Genomic DNA, 14,268 nt, shown 5'->3' with positions numbered 1-14,268 from the left:
CTCGTAGGAGAGAGAAGGTAGAAGGCTATTGCCTTTCTGCGCATTTCGCGCACATATAGCACCTAGTCGGGCGCGTGCAGTGCACGGGTCGGCTGACACGTTAACTGTTTTTTTTTTTTTTTTTTTTTTTTTTTTGCGTCAGATTTGCTTTTTCCTCTTTTTTTTTTTTTTTTTAAAAAAAATTTATTTATTCTTCTTTCTCCTAATTGGCATCTCAGGAAAAAAAATTACTCCTATTGAGGTTGCTCTAAAGTCGGCAAATTATACCGTGCACCAAGGCGCATAATGCATTGTGCGTCCTGACCTAAAACAACGTCGTTTTGGATATTTTCGCGTGTCTGCTGTTAACTCCTTAAGAAAAAAATTCATATTAGAATGTACAGAATTGTATAATAGAATACACAGAATTTTATAACTGAAAATTCCCATGTTACGAATGTACATAATTATATAATAAAATGCACAAAATTTTATACCTGAAAATAAAGAACTTACCAAAACGACGACGTTTTGGGAGGCGCGGAGCGTACATTGCTATGTGCGCCCTGGTGCACGATATAACGATTGCTAAAGTCCACCAACATAATTTTGGCCCAATTATAAAATCCAACAAGACAAAGTCTGCACAAGGCCCATTTACTAAGAAACCAAACGGCCCAGCCCAAAAGATTATTTACCGGCAATTCAGCATTTGAGTTTCAGCCGGGTCGGCCGCCATAGCCAGCACAAGTCGTGAGAAAGATGGAAGAAGAAGAAGAAGTTAATTTAAGAAGCTTTCTTCAATGGGCGGCGGAGCAGGGGATCACAGACTCTCCTTCATCTTCCAGCCAATCGGGCTCTTGCTTGGGTCACTCTCTGCTCGTTTCCCATTTCCCCGAAGCCGGAGGGTGTGTAAATCAGTACATATGTATTTGTATCTCCAATTGCGCTTTCACATACTGAGATGCGTAGTTCTTGTGACGCAGGAGAGGTTTGGCGGCGGCTCGCGATCTTCGCAAAGGAGATTTGATTCTCAGAGTGCCGGCGGCGGCCTTGATGACAACCGAGAGTCTGGCGGAGGAAGACGAATCGCTCTCTCGTGCTCTGCGCAACCACACTTCACTCTCATCTACTCAGGTGCGTTTTTGAAGGACTGAAAATGGTGAATTGGATTGAATTACACTTAAAATAGGGTTTAATGAAGGAAATCAAATGAATGATGTTTACGCAGTGAAATCTTCTTTTGGAGCAGAAATTGGGGGTTGCATTGCTGAATGAAGTGAACAAAGGGAAGAGTTCTTGGTGGTACACTTACTTGAAGCAATTGCCAAGCAGCTATGACACCCTTGCTGATTTTGGTCATTTTGAGATACAAGCCTTGCAGGTTTGCCATTGCTGGAATCTTAAACAGTTTGTATATTGTAAACTCTATAGTTTATAATGACACTTTTAGTCCCCCAGTTATGATCAAAGTATATACAATATCAATTTAGTCAGTGGCGGATTTAGTAATGATCTATTGGTGCCAGAAATAGTCCCCGGGGGCTAAATTTGCCAAGTTGACAATAATTGAATGACTAAATCTACACTTTGGTCATAATTGAGGGACTAAAAATGACATTTTCGCTTTATTGAATTGAGCATATGTTTTGTAGGTGGATGATGCTATCTGGGCTGCAGAAAAGGCTGTGCAAAAGGCTAAGATGGAGCTTAAAGAAGCAAGTGTTCTAATGGATGAAATCAAGCTTAGGCCCCAACTCATGACCCTAAAGGCATGGCTCTGGGCTTCTGCAACTGTAAGTAATGTGTACCCTGGGTTTGCCACTAGGATTTGGGAGTTAGAACTCTAATGCATTGAAGTGTTCCTAAGTTATGAGTGAAGTATTTGGTACCAACCTTTGATGCTAATAATTTTACATTTAACATAATTAACATGCATTGTTTGAAGATATCTTCGCGGACAATGCATATAGATTGGGATATCGCTGGATGCTTATGCCCTGTGGGAGATTTCTTCAACTATGCTGCACCTGGAGAAGAAAACTCTGAAGATCAGTTGTCTAGTGGGAATGGCTCGCGGCTAATTGATGCTGGATTTGAGGAGGACCTCACTGCTTATTGCTTCTATGCTAGAAGAAACTACAGAAAAGGGGAACAGGTATTCCTGGCAATTCTCCTTTTAAATGCTTAATGAAACTGCATTTGGAACCATTGAAAGTGAATGATAATGCCACTGCAGGTTCTTCTAAGCTACGGAACCTACACGAATTTGGAGCTTCTTGAACATTATGGGTTTCTGCTGCCCGACAATCCAAATGACAAAGTGTTTATTCCTATGGAACCAGAAATGTATCAGCTATGTTCTTGGTCTAATGATTTGATCTACATTCATCAAAACGGTAAGCCATCGTTTGCCTTACTCTCCACCTTGCGACTATGGGCAACCCCCCAGAACATGCGGAGGTCCATCGGGCAATTTGTTTATACAGGAAAACAACTTTCTGCTGCCAATGAAGTTACAGTAATGGAGTGGGTTTCGAGGAAATGTCAAGCTTTGTTGGACAACCTTCCAACATCACTTGAACAGGACAAGCAGTTGCTCAGCATCCTAGATGAAATTCCAGATTGTCATACATCCATGGGGATTAAAGAAGTGCCCCCAGAGTTCTATGCTTTCTGTAAGAGCAAGAACATGTGTGGACATGAAACTAGTGTTATTGCCAGGAAGAGGTCTTTTGCTAGATGGAAATTAGCTATTGAGTGGAGACTATACTTCAAAGGAATACTTTGTGATTGTATTGCCTATTGTACTAAGACAGCAGATGAGATTCTTGCTGACAATAATACATGAGCAACAGGCTATGCTCTTTTGGACTGATGGATGGCTCAACAGTGGACCATGTACATTTTATGAAGATGTTTTGCGCAATTATTCAACTAAAAATCAAAATAGCAAAATTAGATTAAGTTGCATTTTTATAGTATTAAGTTGAACAGTAATTAAAAATTTTGTGAATATTGATTCAGAAATTATGTTATAATATTGATATAATTGTGAATATAGAGTTCAAAAATTGTGAATATTGAGTTCTGTAATTTTGTATATTGAGATATCAAATTGTGAATATTCAGTTTTAAAATTGTGAATATAGAGTTCTGCAATTGTGAATATTGAATTCTGTAATTTTGTATATAGAGTTTAAAAATTGTGAATATAGAAGAACGAATTCTGAATACCAACGACAAGTTAACGACAAAAAAAAAAAGTAATTTAAATTCAGACGGGACGGTGTCATTTTAAAGCAAAACGAGGCTGTTTTGAACCTAGGTCCATGACATAATTTGCCCAACGCTAGTTATACTCGATATGATATAGAGAAACGCTAGTTATACTCAATATGATATAGAGAAAACATTTACAGGGCGAGGACGTTTGGTTGGAAGGAAGGAATTAGGAGGGAAATAGAATAAAGTGAGAATTTAAATTACATTGTTTGGTAGGAAGGAATAAGGTGATGGGGAATTGAGAGGGAAGAAGTAAATAAATACTAAAATGTCCTTATATAATATTAATATAATAATGACAATGAGGGTAAATTAGTAATTTATGATGAGATTGCAATTCCACATAGCATGAAATTGCAATTCCTAGGGTGGAGGCATGAATTGTAATTCAGCAAAAGGAGGGAATTGCAATTCAGTGAAATTACAATTTCCTCCCACCAAACAATGTAATTTCAGCTTCCATTGAATTTCAATTCTTTTCCAACCAAACTACGTTGTACCAAAGAGGCCATTTATACTCCGTACTAAGCATGCATTCACGTGACCGATCACTGAGTCCATTCGGGCAGTACTCAAATACCCGCCCCGTAATTGGAACTAGGGTTTAGGCAGTACTCGAATACCCGCCCCGTAATTGGAACTAGGGTTTAGGCCAAAACCCTAGAAAAGTCCCTCCTCATTTCCTATATAACCAAACTCTCCTCCATCGTTTCTTATTATCATTTCCAGTCTTCCTTACCTCTCTTTGATATCCTCTGCAAAGTTTATATCTATATCTATATGTATCTATATGCGTCGATTAACTGATTACCGGCGGCCTCAAATCGCCAGTGGCCGTTGTGTATGAGCCGACGCTATAGCTTCCATTCTCCAATTCTGTTTGATTACTCTTGGCTCTTGTTCTTCCGAGAGCTATAGATTTCAGATCTGGAGATATTTGCTTAGGTTTTCATTCGTGATATGAATTTTGAAAAGAGGTGGATGTGATGAGTATTTCCCCAGATGATCGAAGCTGAAATTACTGAGCGCTCTTTGTGTTTTCTCCTACGGAGAAATTCCAAGCCAGATATTCTGATCCATCTCTTTTGTGAGAATGTTTTGATGTTTTGATTTTTTTTTTAATTTTAAAAATTGATTGTTTTAATGGGCGTGATGAGTATTTCCCCAGATGATCGAAGCTGAAATTACTGAGCGCTATTTGTGTTTTCTCCTACGGAGAAATTCCAAGCCAGATATTCTGATCCATATCTTTTGTGAGAATGTTTTGATTTTTTTTTTTAAAATTGATTATTTTAGTGGGCGTGATGATTATTTCCCCAGATGATCGAAGCTGAAATTACTGTGCTACATACGTTTCTCTGTTTCAGAGATCCAAGCCAGATAATCTGATCCATTGTATTTTCTGTTTGATGTTTTGTTTTCCTATGTTTTGCTAAATGCTTAATGTTTGATCTCACTAGTCGTAATTATCTTGTCAATGTTGAGTTGGTTACTTTAATACGTAGTATTAGATTTCCGATTCTATGGAATTTATTTACCATTTGACAATGCTCCATTTGATTATTAATATTAAAAATGCGTTGTTATTTATCTGTTGTTGATTCGTTTAAAATTTGTGAGTTTGATCTACCAAAATTTGCCTTTTTTCAGAAATCTTGCAGGAGCAGTTTATTTTGGTGCATTTCACTTTCACAAGTCTTAATTGGGTTTGCTTATGGGAATTCCGATCTGAAAGAACTCAGAAGACTGGATTGTAATTTGTCTCTGCTCAATGAACTACTTGTTCGGTTGTTCTGATTCTTATTTTATTGTCTTAAGATAGAATGCTGATATCTTGGGGAAAGTCAGCATTGCAATATTTGTAATTTGCCCTTGACATTCAGATTTTTAGAAGGTTGGTCTCTATTGTAGGGTAGAGAAAATATCGAAAGTATTGTAAGGATGCCTATAACCTTAATAGGAATCTTAAAATGTGGAATTATAATTTTAAGTTTTCAATTGAGATGTTTTATTTTGTTTCTTTAGTGAAGTGTTTGAGCAATATTGTTATGATTTTACTATGTATTTGTTTAGCGTGGTATTATTTTGATAATATTTTTACTGTTGATAAACATGACTCTAGTGGATGACTCATTGACATAGCATTCTAATAGGAACTTTTTAAATATTTGGTTGTTACACAAATTTGTATAACGTGTTATAAAATTTGTCAATTGTATTCTGTCTATGAATATGAAGTGTTTTTTAAATTTTAAATTTTTAAACTTTATATATATGAACAAATATTATATTGTAAAAAAAAAAAGAGTGAATACATGTGAGAACTTATTAGGCTAGTGCCACTCACGCACCCACCATTCCATCCTGTGTGTCGTTGCCAAAAGTAAATTCTTTGTTTGGTAGTTGACTTGACGATAATTATTATCAAAATTATATGTGAGCACACTTACATGAAAATCTATTTTCAATATAAAATTAAGAATCAATCTTAGATGTCTATATGGAAAAAATTAACAAATTTGAATAAATTTGATAAAAACAAATGTCATGCAACTTTACAAGTGTATTTTGCAACTAACACAAATTTTAACAATGTTGAATACACTTGCAATTATGAGTCATGATTGGACTAAACTTTGGTGACGAGAAACCCAATCAGTGTTCATTATAGTGTAATTTTGAGTGAATTAAATTTTATTATATAATTGTTGTAATGATTTTGTTTAGATCGTAGCCATTTTCGTATAAACGGATTATATTCGTAACAAAATTAGTACAAAGAAAAGGAATGAGAGAATATTAAAAATTGCATAGACAAATATAACCATAACAATCTTATTATTCCAACGACTTAAGAGTATATTACAAGGCATATATATAGTAGTTACAATAGTAACGGACAGTAATAATAACAGACCCGTTACAACCGTTATATACTCCATGTCCACTTTAATACTATTTGTAACAATAATTACTTTTTTATTTTATTTTATATTTAAAAAAAATTATTATTTTTGTTAGGCTATCAAAGACAGTTAATCATTCAGCTTCCAAAATGCGTTGCCTTGTTTTTTATGAATAATAATAACTTCCTCTCGAAATCTCCACATTTTCAGAGGACCCTTTTCTCTTCCCAGCCTGCATTCATGTTTCTCTGCCAACAAGAATTCTCAGAAAACAAAAACAAGGCTCACATTGTTCATTAATACATACATAGATAGATCATACACACACACATATACATATATACACATTCACAATAATGAGCTCTGGGGATGGGGCCTCTCAATCATCTTCGAAGAAATCCAAGAAACCACAATGTACATTTCTGACATGTTTTATTACCTTTTTTGTGTTTTTAACCTTTTAATTTTATGCAATTCTTAATCTTTTCATGGTGGGTAATTCTTGATTGCATTATTATGCCATGGCAATGTCTTTTTTATTGATGATTTTGTTGTGTTTGTGCTATTCTGTGATTCAGATTCTAGGTTTACACAGCAAGAACTTCCTGCTTGCAAGCCAATTTTAACACCAGCATGGGTATGATTCTGACAAAGTTTATGACTGAAAGATGTTATTTTGCTATTTTTCATTTCCCCAGGTTTATATTTTATTCAGAATTTTTTGCACTTTTGGTCCCTCGGATTGCTTCACGACTTTCGAACCTTGTAAACTTGGTCCATGACTATCACTTTTTTTTTTTTTAGCACAAATGGTATTTCCGGCTCAATTTCCGTCCATTTGTGACCGGGAAAAAAAAATTCCCCTTTATAGCATGATTGAGACGTGGACGGAGATTTGGCGGGAAGGTCCATTTGTGCTAAAAAAAAAATGATAGTCGTGGATCAAGTTTGCAAGATTCGAAAGTGGTGGAGCAATCCTGTTAATCCCACAATACTCGTGGGACCAAAAGTGCGAAAACCACTTTTTTTTTTTTTTAAAGGAAAATGACTCATTTCTCCAGTTACTAAATGCAGCTTTTGTTCATGTTTTGTACCAAACTTGTTGAAATTTTCTTCATTTCCATTGTCAGGTCATTGCAACCTTTATATCTATTGGCTTTGTTTTTGTGCCTATTGGCCTTGCGGCGTTGTCTGCATCACAGAGAGTAATCTGCTTATAAAAATCGGTTTTCAAGATAGTGTTTTTGTGAAGTATGTTTCTTGATTCTTGACTAACATTGCCAACCTGCTGCTTTGGAATGGTATGGTTGCAGGTGGTGGAAATCGTGGACCGTTACGATGACCAGTGCATTCCTTCAAGCAAGACGGATGAGAGCGATTCGAATCTTGAAAGGGCTTCGTTTGTGCAGAGTGATAAAACGAATAAGACCTGTATCAGGACCTTGACAGTTAGTCCAATTCCCTAGTAATGAATTGTTCTAAGCATTTTAGATTGGCCTTTGCTTTATCGTTTTGCCTGATAATTAAAGCATGTGCTCCATCTCAACTAAAAGCCTAAGCTAATAGTTGAATTGGCTCAACACACCCCCTCACGTGTGTGGTGGGTTCCAAGCAACACGTGGATCGTAGGACCTTTAGTCTGGCTCTGATACCAAATTGAAGCATGTGTTCCATCTAAACTAAAAGCCTAAGCTGATAGTTGGATTGGCTCCACTGATTAGCATGTTTGATTGCTTGGCTCTTACTAGGTTCCGAAGAAAATGCAGAGCCCGGTTTTTATCTATTATGAGCTCGATAACTTTTACCAGAATCATCGCAGGTGGGTTGCAGTGCATTGTCATCTTAGTTGAACATTCCCACGAGTATTTATACTTATCTCTGATTAACGTTTTTTATACATTCGTGTAATTGCAGATATGTAAAAAGCAGAAGTGATAAGCAATTGCGAAGCCCAGATGCCGAGTCTGATACAAAGACTTGTGCTCCTGAAGATATGAATAATAATAAGCCGATTGTTCCTTGTGGCCTTGTGGCATGGAGTTTGTTCAATGATTCGTATGGGTTCAAGATTAGCAACAAAGAAGTACCCATCAATAGAAAGGATATTGCGTGGGAAAGTGACAAAACACACAAATTTGGCTCTGATGTCTTTCCAAAGAATTTTCAGATAGGCGGGCTAATTGGAGGTGGAAAACTGAACGAAAGCTTACCTGTTAGTGAACACGCTTCCTTTATATGACTCTCGATAGATTGTGTTTTGTGAAGTTTTATTGAATTATCGTTCCCGTTTGCTTTCATAGTTGAGTGAGCAAGAGGATCTTCTTGTTTGGATGCGAACAGCAGCGTTACCGAATTTTAGGAAGCTCTATGGGAGGATAGAAAGTGATCTTGAAGCGAACCAGGAGATTACGGTTGTAATACAAAATAACTATAACACGTATACTTTCGGGGGCAAAAAGAAGTTAGTTATTTCAACTGCAACGTGGATTGGCGGAAAGAATGATTTCCTTGGCGTTGCATACCTCAGCATTGGCGGGATTTGCTTTTTCTTGGCGATAAGTTTCATACTTTTGTATGTCATCAAACCAAGGTAAGATTCTGCGGGCAACCATCACTACTGGAAATTATGGAATTTCCGATCACCTGAAAGTGATCTTAAATCAAGTCGAAAGCCTTGTCCGACCACTTTTGGTATCCGGAAAAACCTTTGTTGCTATTTTCGACCACTTTTTGATTTTAACTTGATTTAAGATCACTTTAAGGTGGTCGAAAATTCCATAATTTACAGTAGTGCATCTTCCGTTCTCTATGCATGAAGAATACTTGCTTACTGTGTATCTATCTATGTATGTAACTGTATGTATATATCATGATCTCGTGTCTAACCGTTGGTGCATTGCGTGCAGATCGTTTGGTGATCCCGCGTTTTTATCATGGAACCGCAATCCTGAAATGATTTGAGATTTCTCCATATTTGGTAAAGACGGGTATATTTTGATGTTCTAATGCCACTCTCTTATAGTTTTCACGAAGAGTTTAATCTGTTGTTCCAGTCTTTACACTAGTGTGTATATACTTTACACTCTGCAATAAAACTTCATATGGCGTTTTAATTGTCAATAATTCGATAAAAGTTTCATAACATGTTATATCAATCTTGGCTGATATCTGAAGTTATATCAATGTTGTATCTCTGGCACACAAACATCTGGTTCTCGCCCCACCATTTTTCTGCTTCTTTCTCGGTGAATCTCTTTCTACTGCAAAATGCAGCCGGGACGAGCATTAATGCTAGAAGCAAGGTTGAAAAAATCGTTAGGCGCCCTCTAGGCGGGCGCCTAGAACGATTAATCGGCGCCTAGAGCGCCTAGGCGGGCGCCTAGGTGGCCGACCGTCTAGCGCCTAGGCCCGATTTTTGCAACACTGGCTAGAAGTAGGAAATCTGCTTAGTAGTGATTGAAAATTTACCTGAAACGAACTCGCTTGAGATTCTTTCGCCCACCGGGCAAAGTTTTGAGTGTAATGTAGACACCGGGTTGAAACTGTTCCACCCATTCAAGCCCTGAAGCAATCGATCCTGCTTGTCCCGAGTCTCCTTCCACTGGGCATGATTCCTCGGTTGATCGTGACTGGCCATGGCTGTCCTTTTTACGCAAGAATCTTGAAGTACTGGAGAATACAATCGGAGAACTACACAGACTGTCAGTTTTCCGTTCTTCTGGTTGCAAATCTTGAAGATTCGACTGCTCGGGATTCATATCTGCGTTTCTCGTGTATGGAGAAGTAATCTGAGGTGAACTTTCGCTAGATTGATCTTTAGTTCCTATCCCAGCAGAAGCATCTTCTGACATAGCTTGAAGCTGCAACATACAAAAGGTACATCAAAGACTGCTACCTAATTTAGCATCAAGACAGATTCTTTTTTTCCTTAATCCCCCCAAAATATTACCCTTGATGTCAAAACTCTTATATCTTCCTTTGCTGCTTCACAGTTGGCCTCTTGCTCCATTGCCAGCGACCAAATCTCCTTGATTTTCTGTTTCCGTTCTTGAATTTTCTCTTTTCTTGAATGGCATAGCTTTTTAAGGCCCTCAACCTATATAAAAGCAATGAATAATGAAGAAAGCGAAACAACTTATCCCTTTCTACACAGATATGATTATGATTATGATTATGATTTTCAGTAATGTCGAGAATAGGAGATGAGATTACCTGAGCTCTTAGCTTCTGAACCTCTTCGAGAAGCAACTTATCAGATTCTGAGAAGTCTTGCTGCACTGGAGCCGAGCGTGGAATAACTTTTGGTTCTTTCGGGTACTGCAGCAAACGAACCGGGGAAACGGAAGTGAATTGGTCCCTCGCTGAGGAAGTTTGAAATTCGGTGTGTTCTCTTAAACGTCTCTTAAAACTTTCGGGACAAGAAACCTGCCCCCATCTGGGCAAATTGTCCACAGAAGAGGTCAGATCTAAGCACTGTTTTGTTTCTATTTGGTTGTTTAAGGTTGTCTTCCCATCATACGAGAAATCACTCATGTTAGAACATTTTCTTCGGGATGTCACTCGAGCTGTAGTAGACTGTGCTTGTTCCCGTTCTTCCTTCTCCACCTTTGTTGTGATGAAAAATGGTCGTGGGGTACACGTTTCAAGCTCGGGCGGTCTCTGAAGCTGGCTGAAACAGGCATCACACACTCGAAAAGGTTTGTTTTTATTGGGCGCAAGAGATGCATTCGTGCTTTTTTTGCTGCAACAGATTCGACAGAACAAGAGACCACAGTTATAACAGTTGTGCTTCTTCCTCGTAATCCCAAATCCCATACTGCATCCTCTGCAAGAAGCTTGATCGGTACTAGATATCGACTTGTGCAGACAAATTGCTGCTGTAGAACTCGGCCCACACGTGATATGCTCGACCTGTCTGTCTCTTAGACCATCGATTAAGGTTGGAGAATTTCGATCTTTCGTGTCACCTAATCCTAGTTGTCCATTTGCACCTCGTCCCCATGTGTAAACGTTTCCATTTGTTGTTAGGACAGCAACGTGGTAAGATCCCGTGCAGATCTCTCGAGCAAACTCGTCTTTGAGTTTCCCTTGCACGACGGTTATTGGTTTATCCTCGGCTTGTGGGTTACCTAGTTGCCCATAGACTCCGCTTCCCATTGTATAAACTTTTCCCATGCTAGATAGTCCTACCGTTAGAGTTCTCCCACAGGACACTTGAACGAAATCTTGTCCCACGAGTTTTGTGACACATGTTGGTAAAAGCTTCTTTTCTTGATCAGAATGGCCGAGTTTACCTTTATCACCGTCTCCCCAGGTAAACAACTTCCCACCGGGATTGTTGAATTTATAACGATCCACCATGATATCGACGATTGCAGCAGTGTGCCACGGTCCACAGGCGACAGACTTCACCCGTAAGTCCCTGAGAGATTCGACGTGTTTAGGGTGAGGAAGGCTTTTGGTGTTGCCATGACCGAGGGCGCCAAAATTTCCTTCGCCATAGGTAAATAGTTCCCCGGATGTCGAGATGATTGCCGTGTGCCATTCCCCACAGGCAACAGATGAAACGGTCACACCATCTAACGAACCGGACACTCTCTGTGGCAGCCAATGGCTTCTCTTCCGATCTTCGCCTGTTAAGTCTGCACTGAAAGAACTGTCGCCCCAAGTGTAGAGTTCGCCAGAAGGCGTCACGGCGTACGTTTGGTATTCACCACAAGCGACAGACTTCACGCTAACCCCACTAAGGGACTCCACGAGCTTCGGGTGGGAGACATCCATATCGACTTTATGCCCGAGCCTCCCTTTCTTCCCTTCACCCCAACAAAACACCTCACCCTGTTTGGTGACTAAGGACGCGTGGTTCCTACCAAGGGACAACGTTTGGACATCGAGCATGACAGTTGAGTCGAGGACTTTGGGTAACGAGGAATCTAGTTTTTCTCCCCCTCCACCCCCCAAGAACCCTCCGATTCCTTCTCCCCAAACATAAACATCTCTCAAGACATGTCCGGTTTGCACGGACTCATTAACAGATGCAGCATACACAGCAAGTATATCAGACTGGATTTCGTCCTGAACAAAATCCGCTGCTCTCTGGTTTATATCATCCGCTTCAGAATATGGAGAACTCGGGTTTATCCCATCCGGGGGGGCACTTTGCATATCTGATGCACTTATTTTCGAAAAGATGCTGTCAGAAGAACAAGACAATCCATCAGAATAGCCCCTCCCTGAAAACGACTGATCAGGACTTCTCGCTAAGCTGCGAACCTTCAACAAATTTTTGCATATCCTCAGGACATTAAACATGATCAAGAAGCATATATAAGTTCCCAGAAACTAGACTATATAAGTACCTGATTTGAACCGGGGATCTCCTCGGGAAGGCCTAGAATCTGTCTCCTCCGTATATAGCTAGCCGGACTATTAATGCAACTTTGAGCTCCTCTTCTGTGTTTCCCCGTGCCCAACAACCTATTCTGGCGACTCCTCGATATTACAACTCTCAAGCCTAGAAACCAAGACTCGGCCTGCATTTTGTCCTTGCATATCTGTGTACATAAACACCCATAAATATATATATATGCAGAAGAGAAATTGAGAGGATCATGGTTGATAAACATTTTACCAGATCAAAGTATTGCTCGCCATTTGCGTAGACTAGTGAAATGCACTGACTTTCTCTTTCAGGTTGAAGTTGTTTCTGAAGATTAAACATTTATTAAATATATATATATGGAAGATTCAAATTTGTTTGAGTTGCAGACTTGTTTATAGTGGCTCTTGTAGATAAAGAAGCAGGGAAGATTCAATACTTAACAGTTTGTTGGCCATGAATTATATTGGTGACAGAACTCAACCTCAGATGTTTTTCCTTTTCACCTGAGTACCAAATCAAAAATTTCTCATCCTGAAACCCAGCAATGCATTTATGTCAAAGATTAATTTCTAAGATGACAATACATCAAACTTCATTCAATCAACAATAAACAATAGAGCAATCTATACAGACTGTGTGCATTAGATAAATCCTGCCTTGTAACCTTAGCTGTCAAAGGACTACAAGGAGGTAAACCAACTCAGTTTTCTCGAAACTGACTAACTCAAACTAATAATGCCAATAGACCGCTCCAGTTGAAAGTTGAGGCCAATAGACCCTCCAGTTGGGAGTCGATCTTGTAGCCTTATGGTTTCCAAGTCTCAATAGACCGCTCCAGTTGGGAGTCGAGGCCAATAGACCCTCCAATTGGGAGTCGATCCTGTAGCCTTTGGTTACTAAGTCAATAAACTGACTAACTTGGTTGTGGTTGTCCCGTCAATATAGAGTATTTCTTGAAATCCTTTACCTGGGATAACCTGAAAGGACAGAACTTGGGCTTCCCCATCCTGCTATACTTCAAAAGATGAGCACCCTTTTTTAATGCAACAATTGCCTGCACCCAAAATGAAAAAAACCATACATAGTTTAAGGTTGATGATGCTTACAGTTACAGACAACCTATACAGAAATCAAATGTTAATAACAGCCCATCCACAAGAAACAAAAGACCAGAATACTAAAAAAGAGACCTGTTCAACTGCCCTGTCAGAAGCTCCAGGAGCCAAGAACTGTTCACCCATTTTTCCCAGAGGATCAGGGCTTCGGTTTCCCAGCAAGGGGGAACCTTAAAATAATAAACAAAAGATCGAGATTGCGGTAATGGCAGAACCTCGAACGGAGAGGCGAAAAGAAAAGAGAGAAGAATTTCAATTTCAAGGCGTCGGAATGGGCAGTTGGGTGCGTTTGAATTGATTGATTGATGGTTTCTCAACTTTTCTTACACGACACTGTTCAGCTCGTACGTTGTGCAGCTATGGAGGGAGAGAAGTGACATGGCTACATGAGGATGACGATGAAATTAGCTATGGAGGGTGGAGTTTACTGAACAGTGTGAAGTTATTCACAGCACGTGTGTTGATAAAGCGTCATTTCACCACCGGAATGATATGCATTTCGCCTGCTTTCTCCATATCTAATCACAATTAAGCCATGATTATCACTCGCCATTGCACCTGTTAAACAACCAATAAAAATACTCCGTAATGAATAAAATGC

General features: G+C 39.1%; 3 protein-coding genes across 6 annotated transcripts; 2 read left to right on the top strand and 1 right to left on the bottom strand.

Annotated features, from left to right (window-relative positions):
* Positions 1-692: 692 nt before the first annotated feature.
* On the top strand, positions 693-2,857 carry LOC109177495 (protein SET DOMAIN GROUP 40). Its single transcript, XM_019326861.1, has 6 exons — positions 693-887; positions 966-1,116; positions 1,232-1,363; positions 1,635-1,775; positions 1,928-2,137; positions 2,219-2,857. The coding sequence occupies exons 1-6, from the start codon at positions 742-744 to the stop codon at positions 2,828-2,830; spliced, it is 1,392 nt and encodes a 463-aa protein (XP_019182406.1). The 5' UTR covers positions 693-741; the 3' UTR covers positions 2,831-2,857.
* Positions 2,858-6,407: 3,550 nt separating this feature from the next.
* On the top strand, positions 6,408-9,168 carry LOC109177518 (ALA-interacting subunit 5-like). The gene is made up of 8 exons (XM_019326889.1): positions 6,408-6,584; positions 6,749-6,807; positions 7,301-7,375; positions 7,484-7,618; positions 7,919-7,989; positions 8,085-8,382; positions 8,471-8,760; positions 9,077-9,168. Exons 1-8 carry the CDS (start codon positions 6,527-6,529, stop codon positions 9,129-9,131), a joined length of 1,041 nt encoding a protein of 346 aa, XP_019182434.1. The 5' UTR covers positions 6,408-6,526; the 3' UTR covers positions 9,132-9,168.
* A 25-nt stretch (positions 9,169-9,193) lies between these two features.
* On the bottom strand, positions 9,194-13,871 carry LOC109177517. Of its 4 annotated transcripts, none has more exons than XM_019326885.1 (9): positions 13,743-13,871; positions 13,520-13,606; positions 12,994-13,083; positions 12,802-12,876; positions 12,530-12,724; positions 10,383-12,443; positions 10,120-10,266; positions 9,639-10,030; positions 9,194-9,430 (listed from the first exon to the last, which is right to left on the bottom strand). In XM_019326885.1, exons 1-9 carry the CDS (start codon positions 13,791-13,793, stop codon positions 9,322-9,324), a joined length of 3,207 nt encoding a protein of 1,068 aa, XP_019182430.1. In that variant the 5' UTR covers positions 13,794-13,871; the 3' UTR covers positions 9,194-9,321. The 4 variants fall into 4 exon arrangements, with proteins under 4 accessions (XP_019182430.1, XP_019182431.1, XP_019182432.1 ...); XM_019326886.1 differs by having other exon boundaries at positions 13,756-13,809; XM_019326887.1 differs by lacking the exon at positions 13,743-13,871 and having other exon boundaries at positions 12,989-13,055; positions 13,520-13,597.
* Positions 13,872-14,268: the final 397 nt, after the last annotated feature.

This window comes from Ipomoea nil, unplaced genomic scaffold, assembly GCF_001879475.1.
Source record: "Ipomoea nil cultivar Tokyo-kokei standard unplaced genomic scaffold, Asagao_1.1 scaffold0805, whole genome shotgun sequence".
In the NCBI taxonomy this organism is placed as follows: Eukaryota; Viridiplantae; Streptophyta; class Magnoliopsida; order Solanales; family Convolvulaceae; genus Ipomoea; species Ipomoea nil.
Note: the sequence above shows the minus strand (reverse complement) of the source record. Positions and strands in the feature narration are given on the sequence as shown.